The sequence below is a fragment of the Staurois parvus genome, unplaced genomic scaffold (genome assembly GCF_062004578.1).
Source record: "Staurois parvus isolate SC_StPar_1 unplaced genomic scaffold, SC_StPar_1.0 ptg000298l, whole genome shotgun sequence".
NCBI classification, from domain to species: Eukaryota; Metazoa; Chordata; class Amphibia; order Anura; family Ranidae; genus Staurois; species Staurois parvus.
Genome location: NW_028318094.1, coordinates 1,235,340 through 1,260,406, shown reverse-complemented (window position 1 = coordinate 1,260,406; position 25,067 = coordinate 1,235,340). Strand labels below are relative to the sequence as shown.

The 25,067-nt window shown below is 42.0% G+C and overlaps 1 protein-coding gene across 1 annotated transcript; it reads left to right on the top strand.

Moving 5' to 3' along the window:
- The first annotated feature begins 1,601 nt into the window (after positions 1-1,601).
- On the top strand, positions 1,602-23,710 carry LOC149457998 (platelet-derived growth factor receptor-like protein). The gene is made up of 6 exons (XM_089682795.1): positions 1,602-1,757; positions 9,234-9,549; positions 10,119-10,270; positions 13,071-13,364; positions 18,719-18,858; positions 23,098-23,710. The coding sequence occupies exons 1-6, from the start codon at positions 1,709-1,711 to the stop codon at positions 23,305-23,307; spliced, it is 1,161 nt and encodes a 386-aa protein (XP_089538921.1). The 5' UTR covers positions 1,602-1,708; the 3' UTR covers positions 23,308-23,710.
- Positions 23,711-25,067: the final 1,357 nt, after the last annotated feature.

Below are 25,067 nucleotides of genomic sequence, written 5' to 3'. Positions count from 1 at the left end.
CACCAGCAAGATAAGACCCAGACATTGCATTGCTGGAGCAGAGGAAGTTCAGTTCCACTTTTCTGTTTGAATGGGCTGCTAATGCATCACAATGGATGAAACAAATGTACCTGGTCTTCTTTTAGCAATGCAATGCACCACTGAGTTTTCCTTTTTTCTCTCATATTTTGGCAATGCAGCACACCATCACGCACAGTATACACTGTCTCTGAGTTTTCTTTTCTTTCTCCTTTTTTAGCAATGCAAAGCACTACAACACACAGTTTACGCCATCTCTGAGTTTTCTTTTCTTTATCCTTTTTTAGCAATGCAATGCACCACAACGCACAGTTTACACCATCTCTGAGTTTTCTTTTCTTTCTCCTTTTTAGCAATGCAACGCACCACAACACACAGTTTATGCCGTCTCTAAGTTTTCTTTCTCCTTTTTTAGCAATTCATTGCACCATAACGCACAGTTTACACTGTTTTTCTTTTCTTTCTCCTTTTTTTTAGAAATGCAACGCACCATACCACACAGTTTACACTGTCTTTGAGTTTTCTTTTCTTTCTACTTTTTTAGCAATGCAAAGCACCACAACACACAGTTTACGCCATCTCTGAGTTTTCTTTTCTTTATCCTTTTTTAGCAATGCAATGCACCACAACGCACAGTTTACACCATCTCTGAGTTTTCTGTTCGTTATCCTTTTTTAGCAATGCAATGCACCACAACACAGAGTTTACACCATCTCTGAGTTTTCTTTTCTTTCTCCTTTTTTATCAATTCAATGCACCACAACACACAGTTTATGCCGTCTCTGAGTTTTCTTTCTCCTTTTTTAGAAATGCAACGCACCACAACGCCCAGTTTACACTGTTTTTCTTTTCTTTCTCCTTTTTTAGAAATGCAACGCACCATACCACACAGTTTACACTGTCTCTGAGTTTTCTTTTCTTTCTCCTTTTTTAGCAATGTACAGTGTACACTGTCTCTGTGGATTTCTTTCTTTCTGGACCTACCCCAGGCAGAGGGTAAGAGGCAGCCCTGGAATCATTGTTCTTGTGCTACACTATAAATATTTTAAGGTTTAATTTTTATTATCAATCTACTGTATACTTGACTATCTATCCTGTATTCTATCTATCTATATTTTATCTCTCTTCTATCTCAATTCATGCTATCTTTCAGAAATATGTACTTAAACACGTTATCGGTTGTAAATAAATTCATATTTCATTCTCCAAATTTACTGTTGGTCCATTTTTCACACCATGGTGGTTATTTACTAAAACTGGTGAGTGCAAAAATCTGGTGCAACTCTGCACAGAAACCAATCCGCTTCCAGGTTTTATTGTTAAATCTTAATTGAACAAGCTGAAGTTAGAAGCTGATTGGCTACCATGTACAGCTGCACCAGATTCTAAGTGCTCCAATATTAGTAAATCTACCCCTATGGAGGAATATTTCCACGGACAAAAAATCTAATGATAAACTGTCCCTGCGTGTCGGTAACTAGTAACAAATGTTCTAACTAAACCTGAAGGGAATATTTGCAGGGAATACAATCCTACCCCTTCATTCCCTCTCATCACCTCCCCACCATGTCCCCTCGGGTTACCTCCCCTCCTCCCTGGCAGTGTGGAATCCATTGACCATCCACCACTGGCAGGACACACGACTCTCACACTGAACAGTGGAATTTCCAGCCTTCTCACTTCTGCAGTCATGGATTACAAAGTTCTGCTGATTTTTCTGCCAACCCTCATTCTGCTAGGTAAGCCCTGTCTGTCCGTCATTCCTGTCTGTCTCTGGCATAGCGGATACTTAGACCTGAGTGTAGTATGTGTGCGTGTGCCGTGTGCATTCCTATACATCAAATAACAGAGGAGCTATTGTATGGGGCATGCACACACCACCGATCTCACTCAAGCAGGCTTATTTAAAGGACGACTAAAAATGACTCAAAAAAGAATAAGCAGAATGAGCATGAATTTAGTTAGTGACGAAAGCCCCATTATGAGGCCTATGTGTATGGGGCCATCATCTTTCGCTGATCCTTTACACATTCTTCTTTAAACATTTTAAATATAGAAACCACAATTACTGACTTTATCAGCGTGACACCAATGATCCAAAGCAAGCATGCACCCAGTGAAGACTTGGGATACCTAATACTCACATCCTTTCCCCAGATCTGTGACTCCCCAAGTAGTGAAGTAATGGTAAATGATACAACTACAGATCCTGCAGCTTCAGAAAAAAGTCACCAATGCTAAGAACACGTATTTCTCACCTGATAGGGTAAATGTTCTTTTACTTAGTTTATCGCTAATGTTTATTGTCTCTTTAAAGGTGAAGTTTAGGCTAGGTTCACACTAATGCGGTGCGGTATATCGCATGTGATTTGCACAGGAACCGCACCGCATTCCTGTGCAAATCACATGCAATTTGTGTGCGGTGCGATTGGAGCCATACATTATGTATGGTTCAAATCGCACCGCACCCGCACCAAAAAGGTGCAGGACCCTTTTTTGGGTCCGCACTAGAATCAGATCGCATGGGTATTCACACCTCTGCGATCCGATTCTGCACATCGCACCGCGTTTTGCAGACTGATTTCGGGGTGTTGTTAACTTAACATGCACACCCACATCGGTTCGCATGAACGGGGTGCGATTCTGATGCGGTGCGGAATTTGCACAAAAAACGCTGCGTATTCCGCACCACATCAGTGTGAACCCAGCTTTAAAGAGTAACTTTTGTTGAGAAAAATCATTCCCCTTTGGGTAATCTATGTACATTGCAGGGATTTTAACAAACTTTTTTCCGGATTCCTACCTTTTGTTATTCTAAAGAAATAGCTGTTTGTCTGTGTCTATGTGCAAAATGAATGTGAATGGCAGTGACTCTATAATTATTGATCAGCTGCTGCACTGGCAGGGTTCTAATGAGGAAAGTGGCAGGACCTGCATTTAATCCCTTGAGGCTAGGTTCACACCTGTGCGGCCATGCGGGCTGTGATTTGCATGGGCACGAGAGCCTATTCATTTGAATGGGCTGCTGTGCCCCAAAAAATGCAGGAAAGAAGAACACTATTTTTTAAATCACAGCCCACACAGGAACCGAGATTTCTAGTGCGGTTGCAATTTCCAGTGCGGGCGGCGTGCCATTCGGATTAATGGCACCCGCCTATGGATGCCGCATTTTTCTGTGTGGGTGGTTGCGGCTGCCGGTATTTGTGTGGGTCCTACAGCACCACCACCTGCACAGATGTGAACCTAGCCTTAGACTTGATTTCCCTTTGGGAGTATCTTAACAAAAATGACATTTTTGTTGCAGGTGATGCTGAAAATCTGATTTGTATCTCAGTGTAGACTTCTGGGAAAATCTGTGAACCAATCACACAAGCAGGAAATTAGATTTCTGGTGGGGGATTCTGTACACCATCTGTGTACACAATGCCTCCAGGTTGCCATATTGTATTGCATGTTATAGAAAAGTACAGTGCTGCCTTTATTGATTGTTGTCGCTTTGTATCATACGATGTGTCATGATCTGTATGTTTCTTTTAACATGCTTAATAAAATCTTTGATAAAAGAAAAGTACAATGCTGCAGGTTGAAAAGGAAAGGTAATTTTTATTAACATTTAATTACAATATGGCTCGTGTAGCACTTGTTTATGCTATATTATTTGTTTAATTTGCTATTTTTTCCCATGAAAGTGAAGTTACCCTTTAAATATGAATTTTATTGCAAAATCACATTGGTCCATCCTGTACTAAGTATGCATATCCCATCCCTGAGTGACCCCCGTGGAAGCTGCAAATTACCATAGTAGTTGCTTCTAGCACAGTGACAGCAACACTCTTCCAGGGCTAGCGCCCAGTGGTAGCCCCTTTGCATAGTAGCCACAGGGGGTTGCTCACTTGGCACTCCCCCCATTCATAGAAAGCCTTGTATTTTTTCAATTAATACAAGCCCTTCTCTGGTTTGACAAGGTGGAGAGGTGGAATAGTGATGTCACAATCTCCACCTTGTCCAATCAAAGAACACCTTGTATTAATTGAAAAAAAAACAAGCCATTTTGTATAAGGTGGCAGTGCCAAGCAAGAGGCCCTGGTGTTTAGTATGCAGATGGGCAGCTGCTCGGCACTGGACCCGGAAGACTGCTGCTATTACTTTAGTAGCAGCAACAATTACTACAGTGAATTGCAGTTTTCACAGGGATCAGCCATGGTTTATACGTCTATTGGTCCAATCTGAACCAATGTAACTATGCAATAAAATATCATACCTAAACTTAAGATTTAAAGGGATAGGTACATATATAAATGTGTTATTACTATCTAAACTGTGTTTATATGTATTTCCTATAATTATATATGTTTATTTGCCTCTGAAAATGTTATGCAGCTCTATATTCATACTTTTTTTTTTTGATAGGGTGGAGAAAAGTTAAATCCTTTGTCAAGTTTATTTCTGCCTTTGTCCCTACTGGGGAGATTCATTCCTCTAGTTGTAGTGGTGACCATTATCACCTGAAACCAACATTTTTAGAGTTGCTTCCACAAAAAGAGGTGAGGGGAAAACTCCCAACAGGAGCATTTATTCCAGGGACCACTAAGCAGGAAATTCCCTGAACTTTGGGAGATTTTCTCCAACTTCCTGTTGTGTCTATGGCCCAGGAAGTGAAGGAAAATGGTCTCAGTTACACACAGACAGCAAAAAAAAAGCATCTTGGAGGAGGTTTAAAACCTCCCTTACTCTATCCCAAAAAACAAATTTTATAAACGCTTGAAATATATATATATGGCACTTAATGGCACAGACACAAACTATCTTCAGCAATACATATGAAGTGCTTACATGGGTTGAATAATAATCAACAAAATGAGTGCAACAAGGCAAAAAAAATTGTCATTAACCTTGGATAAATACAGTCCAAGGAGACCTTTTTAGGTCAAATACATCCACTAGGAGGCAGCTTGTAAATTAAAGCAGGAGATGACTCTGTGAAGTGAACCAAGAGAAAGGAAGAACAAGCGCCATCTAGGTGTAGTATTAAGAACAACGTTTAATGGTCATAAACAGATGCACTCACAAAGGAAGATGTAACTGAGCATATATTGCTGTGTATATGGCTGTCATCAATACCGGTCCCAGACCGCGAGATGGTGGATGGTGGAATCTGTGGACATGCTGGTGGGTTGTTCTGGATGCTCCCAGAGCTTCTGATCGGCATGGAACTCAACTGAGCAGGTGGAAATAGTGCTTGTTCTCCCTTTCTCTTACATGGGTTGACTGCCCGAGGCTTGTGTGCCTAGGTGGGATTCTTTGAGGCAAAGCAACAGGACCTAAGCATGGGAGGTATTTTAGCTTCTCTTTTACATTACTGGCATCCAAACAGGAGAGCTGGGCTGCTTTTCACCTGGTCCAGTGACAACAGAGCAGGACCTAGAACTCTGGCACCCAACACACAGCTCATGGGCTACACACAGCCCTCAGGCCCTCTACCTGCGGTCTGTTGGGCACAGGAAGCAGAGTGGAAGCAGGGTTCCAGGTGCTGGAACTGAATGAGAGAGATAGTTCTAAGGCTGGAGTTATCTCCGCCTGTAAGCAGGTTCTAAATGTTTTTGTTACTTTTTGGTTATTTTTCTATTGTTACTGTATTTATGGGGTAATGTCACTTAAATATTTTGGCTGATTGCTACAGGGGTCAGGTTGTGTGTGACCTCTGCAGATGTGTTGCATCCTGTCTGTTTTGGTGTATATATACACTTTATTACCAAAAGTATTGGGAAGCCTGCCTTTATATGTACATGAATTTTAATGGGATCCCAGTCTTAGTCTGTAGGGTTCAATATTGAGTTGGCCCACCCTTTGCAGCTATAACAGCTTTAACTCTTCTGGGAAGGCTGTCCACAAGGTTTAGGAGTGTGTCTATGGGAATGTTTGACCATTCTTCCAGAAGCGCATTTGTGAGGTCAGGCACTGATTTTGGACGAGAAGGCCTGGCTCACAGTCTCCACTCTAATTCATCCCAAAGGTGTTCTATCAGGTTGAGGTCAGGACTCTGTGCAGGCCAGTCAAGTTCCTCCACCTCAAACTCTCTCATCCATGTCTTTATGGACCTTGCTTTGTGCACTGGTGCGCAGTCATGTTGGAACAGGAAGGGGCCATCCTCAAATGTTTCCCACAAAGTTGGGAGCATGAAATTGTCCAAAATATCTTGGTATGCTGATGCCTTAAGAGTTCCCTTCACTAAAACTAAGGGGCCAAGCCCAACCCCTGACAAACAACCCCACACCATAATCCCTCCTCCACCAAACTTTACACTTGGCACAATGCAGTCAGGCAAGTACCGTTCTGCTGGAAACTGCCAAACCCAGACATGTCCATTAGATTGCCAGAGCAGCATGTTCCTCACTCCAGTGAACATGTCTCCACTGCTCTAGAGTCCAGTGGTGGTGTGCATTACACCACTGCATCTGACACTTTGCACTGCTCTTGGTGATCCAAGGCTTGGATGCTTGGATGCAGCCGCTTGGCCATGGAAACCCATTCCATGAAGCTCTCTATGCACTGTTGTGCTAATCTGAAGGCCGCACAAAGTTTAGAGGTCTTTAGCTATTGACTCTGCAGACAGTTGGCGACTTCTGTGCACTGTGTGCTTCAGCATGCACTGACCCCACTCTGTCATTTTACATGGCCTACCACTTTGTGGCTGAGTTTCTGTTGTTCCCAGTTGCTTCCACTTTGTTATAATACCACTAAGAGTTAACTGTGGAATATTTAGTTACAAGGAAGTTTTACAGATGGATTTATTGCACAGGTGGCAACCTATCACGGTACCACTCTTGAATTCACTGAGCTCCTGAGAGCAAACCATTCTTTCACAAATATTGCAGTCTGCATGTTTAGGTGCTTGATTTTTTACACCTGTGGCCATGGAGGTGATTGGAACACCTGAATCCAATAATTTGTAGGGGTGTCCCAATACTTTTAGAAATATAGTATATCTGCAGAGGCTTGGCCTGGGAATGTTGGGCCTGTTGACCTATGGGAGTTTGTTGGTTAGGACAGACTTCTGCAATGTGATTTCTTCTCTACTTCTGCTAATCCCTTTAAAAGGGTCTATCTTCAAGAGTTCCAGTATTTATGGACTTTGTTGCTATGGACATTACACAGGTATAGGCTGCACTGTTGTTCATGCACCTTATCTTTTGGGAAAATCGTGTTATGTTCAGTAGTACAGCCAATTCTACCTCAGCCAAATTATGTGAGCTGATTGTACATGTGTAGGAAGATTGATGAGAGACGTACCTGTATTGTCCAAGTACCTCAGTAAAAAGTATTTAAAGCAAAGCAGTTGTCAGTGTCAGACGCCCACAGTACAGGGGCGGACTGACCATTTGGAAACTTGGGCACTGCCCGAGGGCCCGGGGTCAGTAGGGGGCCCCATGAGATGCCCCTGGTCCCTTTTTTCACAGGCTTTTTTCAGTTTGGGCAAGGACACAGGGGCCCTATGATCCCCTATTGCCCGGGGGCCCCATGAGTTGTCAGTCCGCCCCTGCCACAGTATAATTAAAATCCTGACCTGGGGAGACGGAGAGAGTGATGCGGGAGCATGGGATGGGTAAGCTACCACCAGTGAAAGGATGGGAGTTAACTTTTATTGCCATGACCACCAATTCCCCAGGGAAGAAGGGGAATGGAAGGTTAACTTTCAGTACTATTACCACCAATTCAAGGAGAGATGGAGGGTTAACTCCCACTGCCACTGACCACCAATGTGTGTGTGTGTGTGTGGTTACATTTTACTTCCATAACCACCAATGCACCAGAGGATAGGTTAAATTTCACTGCCACTGATGCAGGCGGAAGAAGTTAAATTTCACTGCCAGTGACCAGCAAGGCAGGAGGGGTTAACTCTCACTGTCATTGACCACTAATGTAAGGATGGGGTTAAATTTAACTGCTATAACCATCAATGAGGGAGAGATGGAGGGTGTTAACTTTCACTGCCACTGACCACCATTGCAGGATGGGGGATAATTCACTACTACTGACCACCATTGCAGAATGGAAGAAAATTCACTGCTACTGACCACCAATGCACGGGATCTAGAGAACAATGGGGGCAGCAGGATTTTCTTGGTACTGACAAAGACAAACATCTACAGGTTAAAACCTCATACTTTTATTACAGAAAGATATAATATTAAAACAACATTGCTTGTTTAAAAATCCCTCTGAGTAGGCTGTACTACAATCACACCAATGGTGCTGTCTCACACCTACAAGCTGTTATTCCAAAGTAAAGTTGAGTCTGTAGTCAGCCAATCTCAATATGTTTTGCGGTTTCCCACTTCTTCAGGAGTATGTTGAGGGAATATGGTTCTATAACAAAACAAAAAATATACAAATAATACAACATCAAAAAACATAATACAGTTTATCATAACATAATATGGGTGCATTGTAAATGATGACTGTCTTGGCACTTACCCCAGGGCACTGGATGGATCTAAAGAGCCAGACCACAGTGAGGCATCAAACAAAGTTCCCCTGGGATGAACATGGGAGCAAGTCTAAAGGCCATAACTGCCTATATGCATATAATGAAGATTATTTTAGAATAAACACCATATCATGGCTCTATCCAATTTCAACTAGGAATAACAAGAGTAGGTATAAAACATACTCTTTTGAATAGATAATTAGGATGTAGGTATCTCAACCTTGGGTTAACACCCATCAATACTGAGCACTTGCTTTTTGAACACCAATGCAGGGGGCTTAAATTTCACTACAAGTGAACACCAGTGTTGGGGGCTTAAACTTCATTACCAGTGGGGGTCCCAGTGACAATTGCACCCCTCATTTCTTGCCTGCTGTCACACAGACATGAAATGTGGTGAACTCTCCCCAGCAGTGTGCAGGACTGCGATAAAAACCTGTTTCTGGACAAATGGCTAAGCCCTTCAAAAGGAAATTACATTACAATCATGTAGTTCCACTAAAAAGAACATTACGTTATGCAGGCATTACACATTACCACCTAGTGGCAAATCTACTAATTAAAATATAATATATGAGAATTGTTGTTACATCTATGTCTGTAAAAACAGCATGCTAACAAAACCCATGAGTTTCCAACCATCCCATAGATTTTCAGTTTAATAAATGTTGTTGCATGAAAATCCAGCAAAATTTACTGTTTAATATCACTTTATTTTGCTTTGCAGCTAAATGTGAAATCAAAACTAAACCAGATAGAACTGCCGAGAAGAAATTGGTTGGGGTGTCTACCAAATCTACAACTAAGAAACCTAAGCAGGATGTCATAAAACGTCCACCAAAAGTCAAACCCCCAGCATCTCCAGCCCAGAACCAGGCAGGAGGGTCCATCCTCTCCCAAGTCATGCAGAGAGGGAAGTTCCAGCAGGTTGGTGACACAATTACTGTGAAGGTCGGTCAAACCTTGGATCTGCGCTGCAAGGGGACCTCAGTCCGATGGAACTACCCGCACTACCTGCATGAGGATGACGAGGGAAGACTCAAGTAAATGAAACAAGTATAAGTCTGTGTTGAAGAGACGCTGATGTTAGACCATTCAGTTCAACAACAACCTTACAATAGAATTAAATGTGCATATAACATCTTTTATGCGTGTTATTTATCTGTAAATGTATCCCTTATGTAGACATCCAAAAGCCCTGAGAATGTTGCTGGGTGTCGCCATCTTGGATGTGATGTCCGCAACCCCAGCAGACGAGGGGCTATCACACAAGTGAAACGCTATGGTATTCCCCTTCACTTCACCCCAGACAGCTAAATAAAAATTATTTTTAGGAAGGTGATGAGAGGTAGTTGGGCCAACACAGACAGTAACTAAAAGCTCCCAGAAAAGGAGATTGTTATGGCAGTAGGGAGAGGGCTGTGCTAAGGAATTGACTCTTCCTAAAGAAGTCAAAGTTATTGTAAGTTTGCTGCAGGCTAGAATTATGTGATGCACAGCGTTCTCTTTCTGTAATCCAACATTCACACAGTGCTTTCATTGCAAATCTGTCTCATTCAATGTAAAGTTATTGCAAAGGCACCTGCTAACCTGTCGAGCCTTCCCCTTACAGGATTAAACACTTCGGCCGGTACAGTCAGCTCATTGTGTTGAACACTACTGCAGCGGATACTGGTGAATTCAGCTGTGGTGGGTATCAGTGTACTGGAGATGGCTGCCATGGTGGAGAGGAGAAGACTGGCAAGACATTTGTGTTTGTCACAGGTAAGGTTCCCTTTAGTTAATAAGTTGACAATCACTGGTATAACTGTGTGCCTGTGAAGATTCTCATTTATCCAGGTCATGGTATACATAGTAGTAGTTAGTCACACTCAACTTTACTTGTTCTGTTCTGTTAAAGACATTTCAACACTCAACTATGTAGCTTCCTTGGCCCTAATAAGTGTCAAGCACATACTCCAGGTATATACTGTATGTTTATTATATTTACGAAGTGTAATACAAAGCCATCTGGGATTATTCTACTCTCTTTTTAACTTATTATAGATAAAAAATAACTTTTAGATTTTAGCTGTATGCAGTATGTTATTTACAATTGATTATAAAATCAATATTGCCTAGGTACTTTGTTTAGGATATAAACTGAAGTATACTGTAGGTATGGCACTGTTTACATAGTTACATTGGTCCAGATTGGATCGAAGTAAGTATGTATGTTCCATACTTGTGGGATCCCATGGAAGCTGGAAATCACTGTAGCAGGCACAACTGCAGCTGCCCTGCTGCATTATGAACACAAAAGGTCACTCACTTGTCATGGGTGCCATGTGGAGAAAACTTTGCATTTTAATCAATGAATGCAAAGCCTTCTCTGATTGGATAAGGTGAAGCAATAGGGCGATGACGTCTCAATCTTTGCAGTCATTGAAAAATTGCAAAGTGCTTTCTGAATAGCGCCAGAGCCAAGCAAGCAACCTCATGTGTTCATTAAACAGCAGGGCAGCTACTGCCAGGACCTAGAAGACAGTGGCAATCACTGCAGTATAGGTGTCTATTACAGTGATTTCCGGCTTCCATGGGGATCCCATAGGTATGGCACATACCTACTTGGACCAATGTAACTATGTGTAGTGCCCTCTAGTATACATAGTTGCTAAAAGTAGTTAGAGGTTTGATAGAAGTCTGGGTTTAGACAGAGGGTTACTTCAGGTTAAACTGGAGGGCTCTACAGGTCAGTCCTCTGGTACCTCCCCCTGCTCTAGAAGCTTGGAGAACCTCCTAGAATTCAGTAGGGGGAGGTGAGGAGGGGCTGATCTGCATATTAATGGGAGTGTGATCAATCCCAGGCAGGAGGCCTGGCAGTGTGGCAGACCAGCCCATAAATATGACAGAGCCTGGCTAGCAGGGGAGTCGGATGAAAGATGGAGGAGTGAAGTGCTGTTGTGTAGCCTGGGAGAGGGCCCCAGAAAAGGGTGGTTCTGCCTCCAGGGAGATTGGAGGAAAGAGGAAAGCCGAAGTGGGGAGGTCCATTGCCCTGCAGTTCACTAGGGAAGGACAGCCTACATAGGTTGGAGAGAAACCAGCCCAGCAGAAGGCCTATCCACAGATGCAAGACAAGGACAGTGCAAGTACTTCTACACCCCAGGGCCTAGAAGGGAGAAGTCTGCTGGATGCAAGTTCTTGGCAAGTCTTCAGGGGACATTTTATAGCTTACCCAATCCTTTGTCCTGGTATCGGATACCGTAGCCAGGTGGGCTGGTATTGTGTTGACTTAGGGGACTAAGAGCTCCTACAAGGTGGGACTTTGCTAAAAATCTACTTAAGGGAACTCAGAGCTTCTGCAAGCTGTCACTTTGCTAAAGACTGTCATGGTTCCGGCTGGAACTCAGTCAAATACCTGCAATTGTTTTAGTAGTCTAGAAGGAAATTGTCCTCATTCGTTATTCTTCAATCAGCTTGGGTATCCTATAACCCCTTTACCCTATCCAATTTAAATCTCCTAATAAGTATTAAAAAAAGCAAGCCCATGGACTGTTTCTCGTGTCTGGAAAATGCGTGTCCCCTGTGCAGGAAATAAGGGGGACCCAAAACTTCAAGCTTTCAAGGGGGTAGCACTACATATGTAAAAATTCCCATACCTAAACTTCAGCTTTAAGACTGTATCCACTATAAGACAATAAATGGAGATCATTTCGTTATATGAAAGCATGGCAAGTTACAATAAATTTTACTATCAAGTGAGACGAGGGACTGTCCATTTTTGTACAAACAGATTTAGTTTTGGTCACACATCTCATTTTTGCAGTGGCCTCAGGGATGAGGCTTGGGGGGGATTTACTAAAACTGGATAACTCAGAATCTAGTGCAACTGTATATAGTAGCCAATCAGCTTCAAACTTTAGCTTGTTCAGTTAAGCTTTGGAAATAAAACCTGGAAGCTGATTGGTTTCAATGCAGAGCTGCACCAAATTTTGCACTCTTCAGTTTTAGTAAATCTCCCCTTTGGTGTTTTTGGGTGAAATATTGGTAAATTAGGTGCAAAGGCCATACTAGTCACTGGTCGCCTCTCTGTTAGAAAGAGTAACAATGAGTGTGTAGAATTGTATTTATAGTAATGAATGGAATTAACTTTAAGGCTCCGTGCTTTATAAAAAAATATCTCCTAGAGGAGTTTAGTGTTTTGCCTGTAGAAGCGACTGATGTTGTCCTATGTGTCCACGCACATTAGGTAGTCTAGAGGCATTTTTTAAGCTAAGCGTTTAGAGGCAGATTTTAGGGTTTTTTTCTGTTTTGAGTTTTTGAGAGCTTTTTTCGGGCAGAAAAAAAATGCTAAACGTTCCTAAATGCTAGTACAAAAAAATGCTCAAAGTTTGCGTTTTTTTCTGCCAAGAGCACTGGCATTTTTTTTAAGCCAGTGTGCATGGAGCCTTAGAGAAGCTCGAGCAAATAATGTTTGGGATGTCAAAATCTAATTGTCTAATTCATGGGGATATGATGTTTTTGTAACCATTGCATTCATTTCTGGAATAATCAGATATGATACTTTTGTTCTGTTCTTTTGTAGATCCCCAGGAACTTTTTGTCCCAACTGAAGATTATTATGTGGTTGTCCAAATGCGCACAAGACAACCAGCTCTGCTACCCTGCCAGATCACCAACCCGTTAGCTAAAGTAACCTTGCACCGAGAGTTCCCACCAGAGCAGATCCCTGTGGATGGGGCAAAAATCTCCTTTGATCAGAAGAAGGGATTTGTCATATATCAACCACAGGTTTCTCTTGCCGGTTCTCTGTATTGTATTGCAGAGTTTGATAACCTTCGCCAGATGTCCACCAAGTATATGTTGATCTACGTGCACTGTAAGTACTCTTAGTCAAGATCTCACAGTTGTTTGATGAAGGAACATATTCAAAGATAAAAGATTTTAAAGTAAACCTTTATGGTTTTCAAGTGGAAAAGAAGGAACTAGATATAGTAAGGAGAGTAAACACAAGCAATTTTTCTAAAGTTATTTACATTCCACTAAAGTTTCCTGGCCAAACTTAAGGGGTGTAGTTATACTCAACCAGTGAAACTGCTGGTACATTTGTTCTGTGCAAAATCAAATGTTCTCCTTCCCATTCCTCTACAAGTCAAATATTATTTATTTATTAAAAAAATAAAGTGGTTTGCCTTGGTGGAGACCTATGCTTCTTTTTTCTACTTACCTTTTACTTCCCTTCTTCAACCCAAGATACTAATCTCTTTCCCAGTTTCATACTGGTCTGCCTATCTTGCTCACTACTACAACTCCTTTTCCCGATATGTTCGTACTCTTTTGCCAAAGGGGCTTCCTGGTACCTGCTTATTCCAACCGTACAGTAAACCATGCCCCCCCACAGGCTTCAAATTTCGTCCGGGCCTGCATTTAGCCAACCACATGTATAACTTCAAGACATTTATTTGCTGCTCATATACCAGTTATCTATTTTCCACTATATCTGTTGACTTCTATCCTATCTAATTATTACTTGGTGTTATCACTTACCTTGGCTTTTGCTGTTACCTGAGTTATGTACACATGTGCACAAATTCTCGAATTAAGGTTTGTATTTCAATACTTTCTAATAAAAATGTATTGAAAGTAACAAAATAGAGTGGTTTAGAAAAATACCGCAGTTTGGCCAATTGGTGAAGCTGAGGAACTTAGAAAAAAATGAGCGATCTTCCACTTTATCTAATGGGCCTTTATGCCAAATTTTCCCAAACCACTCTTTATTTTATGAATGAGTACCATTCAACTTGTAGAGGAAATAGATGGAGGACATTTTGCCCCATTTGCACAGAACAAATGTACCAGTTTCCCTGGATGGATAACTATGCAATATTATTATACATACAGCCCAAAATGTATGTATAGCCAAATCTTTGGATAGACTAGGGAAAGGTTATTTTTCATCTGTCTTTGTACCATTGGGGAAATTTCCCTTCACTTCCTGTCCTAGAGATGCAAAAGAAATCTCCCAAAGTGACAGGAATTCCCTTTACTTAAGAAGAGGTGTACTAATGGAAGATTTCTCTTTACATTTTAACCTGGTGGCAACTCTAAAGTTCTGGATTTCCCCTCACTTTCTTGGTGACAATGGCCATAGTACACATACAGGAGTGCACGTGTACCCCCAACGGGGACACAGACAACAATAGAAACTTGCCAGAGGGTCTAACCATTTCCTACTCTATCCAAAGAAAAAAGGTTTAGCTTTAGATCTAGTTAAAGCAAAAGGTAAGTCCTTACCAGGGGCGGACTGACAACTCATGGGGCCCCTGGGCAATAGGGGATCATGGGGCCCCTGTGTCCTTGCCCAAACTCAAAAAATCCTATGAAAAAGGTACCAGGGGCATCTCATGGGGCCCCCTACTGACCCCGGGCTCTAGGGCAGTGCCTGAGTTTCCAAATGGACAGTCCGCCCCTGGTCCTTACATCACCTAGGGTGTCTCAGTGATGGAAAAAAATTATACAAACCACAATTGTTATTTCGTGCAGACCACCGAATTGTAGACATAAAACCAATATTTATGTTTAAACGCCTTGAAAGCCTTGCTAAAACAGATAGAAGTGAGCCATCTGCTTATGGTTTCTCGATTACATAGCCCTCACTAGTTCCACCAGGTGGCTCCCTTTCCACAGAAAAGCTGAGATGTAGCCTGGCCCTGTTCTTAGCTATTTATCATTAAACTGGCAGAAAAACGTTGAATGCGGCAAAAACGCGTGTAAACGCGGTACCGAATTTAGCTGTGTTTAGCACTTCAATGTTTATTCATTTGATTGGCCAGAGTATTTTCTAATGACATGAATTAAAGCCCAAGAGCTAAACGCGGCTAGCGTTTAGATGCATTTTTGCTGCATTTAGCGGTTTTTGGCCAAAACGTACCTCTCCAGAATGTGATTCTTCTATGTTCAAGAGAGGAACATTTAACTGCCCCTAAACTCTGCTGCTCCTAAACTCTGATAAAAGCTTATGTGTACATGGACACATAGGCATTGATTGAGTTGAGTTCAGGAGCTTTGACAAAAATACGCCAAAGCTCATAAACTCCCGTTTAGGAGCAGCAGTGTACATGAGGCCCAAAGATTCTATTTAGTACAGATTTTTCCTTTTCAGTTCTCTCCAAATAATACTTACTATAATACAGTCAGATTCCTCTTTCAAAAACCGCCTGACTATTCGGTGACTAATAACGCTGGCACTCCTTATTTACAGTATCCATATACACAGGTCTAATGTTAGACATTTATCAGAGCTGTCTGCATCAAGAAACACACTATTGGAGTTAGTTCCTTATTATATTGACCATGTAATACAAAAATCGGGGTTATTGCTCTTGTCTGTCTGGGGGAGCAGTCAGATCTGTACAGGTGATATCAGATCAGCACCAGTTTATTAGGTCCTAAAAATGAATACATAGGTTCCTGTATTGGTTTAACAGCTTTATCCTCCTGCAGGATGGTCATGCTTGTGTTTTGCTTCCTTTCTAGGAGAACCACAGTGAGTATTTTTAAATGCTTGTACATATGTGTCATTGACATCAAAGGACCTGCAGTATAGGAGCTACATTTAGTAGCAATAAACTGGCACCATACCGCCCAACTGACAGTCACTCTTTAGGAATTTACTACCTTTGTACTTCTTTACTCCTCAGTTGTCTCTCTTTTTTGATCTAATGCATAAAAATATTTTCAAAAAGTATTCTCTAACCTCAAGAAAAAGTTATTGCATAGGTTATCTTGAACCAGAAGTATGAAGAAAATACGTTTTGTAAAAAGAATCAGTGAGTTTAAAGTGGTTCTAAGACACTGGTGGTGACACTGATGTGCGTGGTGACTCTGATGGTAAAACTGATGTAAAAGGGGTCTCTGATGGGGACACTGATGTAAGAGTGAGACTCATGGGGACACTGATGTAAGGGGGGACCCTGATGGGGAGCTTGATGCAAGGGGGGGGACTCATGGGGACACTGATGTAAGGAGGGACACTGATGGGGAGCTTAATGCAAAGGGGGGGACTCATGGGGACACTGATGTAAGGGGGTTCTGAGGGGGAGCCTGCTGTAAGAAGGGACCCTGATGGGTACCTTGCTGTAAGGGAGGTGACACTAATGTAAGGGGGAACTCTGATGGGGACACTGATAAAAGGGCAGACTCTGTTATAATGTGGGACTCAGAAAGGGGCACTGATGCTAGGGGGACAGTGATGTAAGGGGGTATTCAAATGGTCACCTTGATGTAAGGGGTATTCTGATAGGGACACTAATGGAAGGAGGGACTTTGATGGGTGCACTGATGTAAGGAGGGACACTGATGTAAGGAGGGATTCTGATGGGATCACTAATGTAAGGGGACTTTGCTTTGGTTGACTAAAGTGCTTTCTTTTTGTTTTGAATGATATAATGTGGATTACAAAAAATACATAAAATGCATTCAATTATTCGTAAAACTGTTATTTTTCTGGCCTGTAAGTATTTGTAAAATACACAATGGAACCCTGGTACTGACAAGTTTTGAGACTCCTGCATTAGGCCTTATGCACTACGGGCATTTAGCCCCAGTACATGAGATTGTTTCATTTAGGTGCGGGTGGAAGGCACAGGTGCACCGTCTAGCCCAATTGCTGGCAGCCTGTAAAACACTTTGAGAGGTTGAAAGCTGCTGCAGCTGGATGGGGCTGCAATTCCTGTTGCTTGTGTTCCAAGCATTCATCCCTAGGTGCATATTGCCCTTAACATTAGTACAGCTCTGTGCACCGTCCTGCCCATCCAGCAACTATCAGCCGTTCATAGAGTTTAATAAGTTGTTAACAGCAGGCCTGGATGATGCGCCCAGTGTCTTCCATCCACACCAAAGCACCTAGAGTCTCATGCACCATTCACCAGTTCTAAACGCCCAATTTTTGTTCAGGAGGCCTTACAGTTCACAGTCTGAGAAATACCGATGCAGCTCTTAGTATCTAGAAACATTTGGCATGCATTTTTACAAGGTGGAACCCAAGTCTATTAAAAAATAGGAATATCAGAGACCGTAAGGATTTTCAGCCAGCTGATCCAAAAATCTGAAGCATATTGCAGAGAATTATTTGTGAGATGGGGAAACAGCTTTCATTGAACACTGATTTAAGTAAATTAAAAACGTTCTGACTGACATTCTGCAGTTTAGCCACAAGATGTCACTGTTTTTTTCTAACACAGCCTCAGACTGCATAGAGATTTCTATATTCATGAAGGGGTGGGGTTTTTACACTTGGAGAGTGAACAGGAAGAGGAGAGGAGAGCAGCTATGCTTGAGAGAGAGAAGGGGAACTGTGTGATCTGAGAATCCGATGCCATCCAGATGTGAGGACAGCCCTCCGTAATCAGAAATTCAGTTGAGTGAAGCTGATGGTGTTCAAGACGCTGATCCTGTTCAGAGAAAGGAAGATCGTTGCCAGGAAGGCTAATGAGATCGCATGCTTGTTGGAGAGACATCTGTTCTGAGTCACCAGCAGATGCAAGGCAGACCCGGGTCGGTAAGATCGTGCACGCACCTCATTTCAGTGTTGGCGCCTCCAGAAACTGAGACAGGTCTATAGTTAGTTAGTTAGGGTCTCTGTTTGTGTCAGGCCACAAGTGTTGTTACTGATCATTGGAAGGACTCCACAACTTAAAGTGACATTTCACATTGGAGAGCTGATAAAATCCTACAAACTCAAGCCAGACTGGCGTTTTGCTCAGAAGGAATACTCAGGCACGTGCTACAGGACCCGTTATGGGAGGGGGAATACTGTAGATTTGTGTAAGATTGTAAGCTGTTGTGCTGCACCGCAGGCTAGCCCATACCGTACACCCATACACTGATTCCTGCTCTTTTAGGGTAATAACAGGTAAGGTGTGGCAGCTTAGTTGTGCCCGCCAGTAGGTAAATTACTACACTTTCTACCTTCATCCATCAGAAGGCGCCGTGCTGTGCAGCACAAGGGTCTCAGCCTTTGGGCTGGGTGTATGTAAGTTTATTGTATGTTTCCAGCATTTGTGGTTTTGTTTATTTGCCACATCTAAGTAAAATTCTGTTGTGACAAAAGCTGGTGTTGGGGTTGCTTTCCTCGTTCATGACTTCACTGTATCCTGGGGAGCCCACCCTGGTACATGGCTTACATATTTACAGTTCACTATGTTTCTAATATGTATTTGTATACTGTTTCAGTTCCATCAGCTCCACCTAAACCTACAATTGAAGCATCAGTGAAGTCAGTTCGGGCTGGAGAGAATTTTGTTGTCACTTGCACTGTGCTGGGTGATCTGGACATTGCTGTAGATTTCACCTGGACCTATCCTGGGCAGAAGGTAAGAGGCAGTCCTGGAATCATTGGGCACCATTCACAGATTTCATGGAGTATGTAGGTGTCCTGACACATTTTCAGTAAATAACGCATGAACAGGCCAGGGAAGGAGGGGGGGCACGAGTGCATCTCCCTGCTGAACCATACCAGGCCACAGCCCTCAACATGTAGGGAGTGCTTTAGGGCTGGGTCCCCAAAGCCCCTTGCCCCCAGGTCGATGGGGACAAGGGCCTCTTCCCCACAACCCTGGCCGGTGGCTCTGGTGGTCTGTGGGTGGGGGGCTTATCGGAATCTGGAAGCCTCCATTAACAAGAGGGGCCACCAGATTCCCCCCCCCTCCCCATGTGAATGAGCATGGGGTATACCTATTCATTCACCAAAAAAAATGTACTGTAAAAAAACACAGGAGGCAGTTTTTGACAAGTCCTTTATTAAACAAAAAAAAAATAAAAATACGGCCCCCGATTTAGATCCATCATCAATCACCTAATGCCCACCACCACTGCCAACTTGAAAAAAAAAAAAGCTCCGCTTTTGACGAAGGCTTCCACCCTCTGACAGCTCTGCTGTCTCCTGCTGCTAAATAAACTAAGTGCAGGTGCCACCCCGTGATTTCACTGGGTGGCACCACCCCTTTGTGATGTCCTTGACCTAGCATGGAAGAGGTCCCCATGTCATTTTCATTGCTGGCATTTCTTTTTTATGCATTATCATTCTCAATAATTGCTAAGGACGCAGTGGTCGCCGGCTCCTTAACAATCATCACAGTTACTGCTTGTTAAGGACACCAGTGGCTGCCTTCTCCTTAAAACGTGGTATTTACTACTCTTAATAAATACGCCAGGATTTAAATTTTTTATTTTTTTATTTTTATTTTTTCAGGTACTTATATAGTGCCATCAATTTGCACAGCACTTAATTACCTTATGTTTTCACTACTAAAATACCGCATAACTGTATAAAATAAGTCGTGGTATTTTAGTAGCGTTTTTTAGTGAATGCCAAAAAACGTTTTAAAAGCGCTGTGTGGTATGCTAAAGACAATTTGTGAATGGAGCTCATTGTTCTTATACTATACTATACTATAACTGTTTTAGTGTTTACTTCTATCCTTCATTTAAATAGATAACACTGTTCAACAGGTAAAAAGTTTTGGGCATAAAATTAGCTAATCTTACATAATTTTGGGGTGCTGAAAACGAAAATGACCCTAAAAAATGTTGATTGGCTCTAGTTTCCACGATATATTCACCCATCTAATGATGTAAGCCATTCAAAATTATGATGCAACTTCAGCTGCATATTGCGCAATTGATACTGGTGACCAATAGAAAATTGCATGTATACTGAGATGATGCAATATTAGCCTTTAATTGCATCACTTCACTGCATAAAAGCTGCAGTATCTGTAGCTGATTGTAGTTCGACAGCGTCTTTACATTTCGTTTTATGCTTATATAGGCTACTCAGTAATGCCTCGAACTTTAATTATAATTGACCAACAATTCTATTGGTTAATCATTTTTATACAAGATTTATGTAGCAGAAGTGGTTGTTCAGTGCATTACAAAATAGGAAAGAGGGTTACAAAATAATAAAACAAATAATAATACAAAACAAGAGGATTGCTCGTGAAAGCTTACACTCTAAAGAGAAGGGGAAATGATACAAAAGGCATTCTTTGTGAGGGAAGACCTGATGGAAAAAGTAAAAGTTCAGTTGTTAGGTGCAAGGCGGATAGGCCTCCCTGAGGAGATGAGTTTTCATGGATTGTCTTGAAGGATTGTCTTTTCAACGATTGAAGGGCCCATTCACACTAGGAACAGCATTTGAATTGCAAAGGAACATGCTGCATTTCTGTGCAATTTACATGCAGTCCTGTGTGGTGCGATTTCAGCCCATTCATTTTGAATGGGTTGAAATCGCACCACACAGTACCAAAAGTAGTGGGTGTACTACTTTTGGAAATGCACTACAACCGGATTGCATGGTACTTTTGTACCATATGATTCAGTGCAGACAAACACACAGTGTTTGTGACCTGCGTTTGGGTGTCAGTAACTTTGCACTGACACCCACTGCAGATCGCAAGGGCAGTGTGATTTAAATGCAGTGCGGGAAACTGGCCAGGAACAAGTGTAGCTACCACATCTAAGGACCGGTAAGGTGCAATACTGTATATTACATTTTTGTTCTTGACTTTACACTTTAACCTCTTGCCGCCACATTTACTGCAGGGGGCGGCAGGGGCAGGCTCAGTCACATATATGTGTGTATATATATATATATATATATATATATATGACTGGCCTCTTCTGGGTCTGTGAGTGTTTACACGTGCACCCCCTGCCAACCCGCGCTGTGTTCAAACACAGCGCGGTTTTGTCAACAGGTTTCAGCCAGTGGTTTAGGCTGAAACCTGCTGATCGCCTGTGTCCAATCACAGTCCGGATTCCTGTGTTTACAAACACACAGGACTCTGTAAAGAGAAGAGTAAACTTACTGCTTCCTCTCCCTGGAAAACAGGGAGAAAAAACAGAAAGATCTGCAAGCAAAAGCAGCACATATTACACACAGTAGATGTGTTAGGCGCACAATTGACGCCTTGATCGCCCCTAGATGTTAACCCTATCCCAGCCAGTGTCATAAGCACAGTGACAGTGCACAGTATTAGCACTGATCACGGTATTAGTGTCACTATTAATGTCAGTGTCAGTTAACCAGATAGTGAACCTCCCAGCCAGTGTCAGCTAGTGCCAGATTGGCCACCACACTATCACAGTCCCAATATAAGTCACTGATCACTGCCATTACCAGTATAGCGTCATAGCTGCTTAAATTACAGTTGACAGTAAAGGAAATGCGTATTTGATCCCCTGCTGATTTTGAATGTTTGCCCACTCACAAAGAAATGATCAGTCTAAAAATCAAATGGTAGGTGTATTGTAGCACTGAGAGACAGAATAGCAACAAAAAATTCTAAAGAAATGCATGTCTAACAGATTGCACCAACTGTTGTCACCTTTTCACCAAGCTGCTTGGTGATAGTTTGGTAGCCCAGTACAGCCTTGTGTAGGTCTACAATCTTGTCCCTGACATCCTTGGACAGCTCTTTGGTCTTTGCCATGGTGGAGAGTTTGGAATCTGATTGTTTGATTGCTCCTGTGGACAGGTGTCTTTTATACAGGTAACAAAATGAGATTAGCAGCACTCCCTTTAAGAAACTGCTTCTAATCTCAGCTTGTTACCTGTATGAAAGACACCTGGTAGCCAGAAATCCTGCTGAATGATAGGGGATCAAATACTTATTTCCCTCATGAACATGCAAATCAGTGCATAATGTGTTAGACGTGCATTTCTTTTGAATTTTGTGTTGCTATTCTGTCTCTCAGTGTTACAATACACCTACCATTCGCTTTTTAGATTGATCATTTATTTGTGAGTGGGCAAACATTCAAAATCAGCAGATGATCAAATACTTATTTCCTTCACTGTATATCTCATAGTTTATAGACGCTATAATTATTGCACACACTAATTAATACACTTATTGGGATTTTTTTTTCACCAAAGACATGTAACAGAATACATTTTGGCCTAAATTTATGAAAATAAATACAATTTTTTAAAAATTTAAAAGTAAAAAATATTTTTTTTTCATTTGCGTACAGAGTTGCATGACCATGCAATTGGCACTTAAAGTAGCACAGTGCTGAATTGCAAAAAAATATCCTGTTAATGAAGGGGATAAAACCTTCCAGAGCTCAAGTAGTTAAACCAAACAGTCAGTATTAAAGTGTCTCTCTAGGTAAAATCTTTTTTTGTTTTTAGCTTTGAGACAGAATGGAGGAGGGTTAGACCTACTGTTTTTATTGCTGTTAGTGTCCTCATTGGTGGGATTCACCCTTATTTGTAACTGGTGATCATTGTCACCATGAAACAAAGTGAGGGAAAATCAAAAATGTTAGCATTGTCCCCACAAGAAGAGGTAAAGGGACACCTGTTCTGGGGATACTTGTTAAAGAAGGGAAATTCTTCGAACGTCCTTCTGCATGTCTGGGACAGGAAGTGGAGGCAAATTTTCCAAAGGAACACAGACAACAAAAAATTAACCTGGCAGGGTTTTAAGCCTTCCCTAGTCTATCCAAAGCATTGAAACATTTTGGCTATACTGTATATATTATAAATTCTTTTTACATTTGGGAATAAGAAAATTGTTGACAAACAATACCCTCTTCTACAGATTGGTAGACCTCCTTATGTCCGAGAGAGCAAATCCCAGACCAGAAGAGGTGGCCAGTTGCTGCAAGTGTCTCAAACCATCTTGAGTATTGACGAATCTCGAGCAGGGGATGATGGCACCTATACCTGCACTGCTCAGAACCTCCAGGGGAGCACCTCAGTGAACACAAAGGTTTCTGTCCTTCCTGCTGCTGCCACAGCCAGAAACTAAGGACAACACCATAGGTCTTGTTGTACAAATGTGTAACCAAAGTCAGTAGACTAATGGGGGTTTATTTACTAAAGCTGGAGAGTCCAAAATCAGACTCCCTTCTGCATAGAAACCAATCAGCTTCCAGGTTTCATTGCCAAAGCTTCATTGAACAAGCTGAGGTTAGAAACTGATTGGTTTCTATGCAGAAGGGAGTCTGATTTTGGACTCTCCAGCTTTAGTAAATAAACCCCATGATATCATGGAACTTTATGGACTTCACAACCATGTGACTGCCAAATCAAAAATAATCCTTTGTGCGGTGTTGAGAAGACTGGTTTTACAGCCTTATAGTATATCAGTCCCTAAAGACATGGCCTTGTATTAGTCACATAAGTGTATTAAAGTGCACATCCCATATTAAGTTACAGTTTTTCTGTTTTATGACTCAAATTACAAGCATGAAAATCATTCCGGTGTCACTGACATATCACTAGAATATTCTCTGGAGCAGAAATCACTACTTAAAATAGATGGAATCTGTAACTGGATCACATTTAGGTTGCTAAAGCACTTTGTCCCGTAAACAACTCTCATGATGTTTCCCCATAAAATACTGTTTTCTCCTATTTTTCATTCTCTTTTGAAGCTCAGTTCTGCAGATCTTTTCAAGCCTCTTTCAGCGACTACATCATTCTCTCTCTCCAACATCAAATGCTTTACTTTGCTCTGGACCGGTTTACTGATAGGGACAACATTGTACCATGTCTACACAATGAATGTTGGCACCAGCAGCTGTTGTGGTGCAGTGCAGATGGTTCCCATATGTGCCTTGTGGTGCATTTGGAAAGATGCAGTGGGTTGCCAATTCAAAATGGATGGCTTCACTGGACATTAGCAATGCTGTGTTATTGTTATTATTATTATACAGGATTTATATAGCACCAACAATATAAGGGAGACAGTACAATTACAATACAGTTCGATACAGAAGAAATTGGAGGGCCCTGTTCATGGAGCTTACAATCTAAAGGGAGGAGGATATGGTACAAAAGGTAATAGTTGCAGGGGATGGTCAGATGGAGGTGACTCAAGTACAGTTCTTAGGTGGAGGTGGGGTAGACTTCCCTGAATAAATTAGTTTTTTATTGTGCCTAGGCGGACACCATATGATAATTCTTAAATCCGGAGACTGGTTGCTCAGGCACTGAGCATTAAAGCATGTGATGTAGAATAGAGGCATGCCTGAATCAGATGACGGTTTGGAGCTCAGTACGTTTGTGAGCCTGCCGGGGTCAGTGAGACAACAGGCACTTAAAACAGCGGCCTGTTGCTGGTGCAGGTTTTGATCTCTACACATTCAAGTTTGTGTTATCCAGCTTGCTTTAAATCTAGGCAAGCACAGGCAACTAAGTATTTAGAATGTTCAATTTAAGATATCAGCTAACTTGCGTATTAGCACTCTCCCCCCCCTCCCCACTTGCACCATGCAAACAGCAGATGCTAAAATCAAAAGCACAGCAAATATTTCAACATGCAGTGTTGCGAACCAGCCAAGTAATTATTATTGAGTAATTTGTTTCTCAATGTATTAATAGCCCACAAACTGTAAGGGTGAGTTTAGATTGGAATTTCTGACGTTGTGATTTTTCTTAATTAACTCCTAGACGCCGAGCGCACGCAAATATGCTGCCTCTCGGTGCCCGGGCCTTGATGCCGAGCGGCCGCATATTTGCGTGCTATTAGAAAAAAACATATGTGCTAAGAGTGCGCCCCCTGAG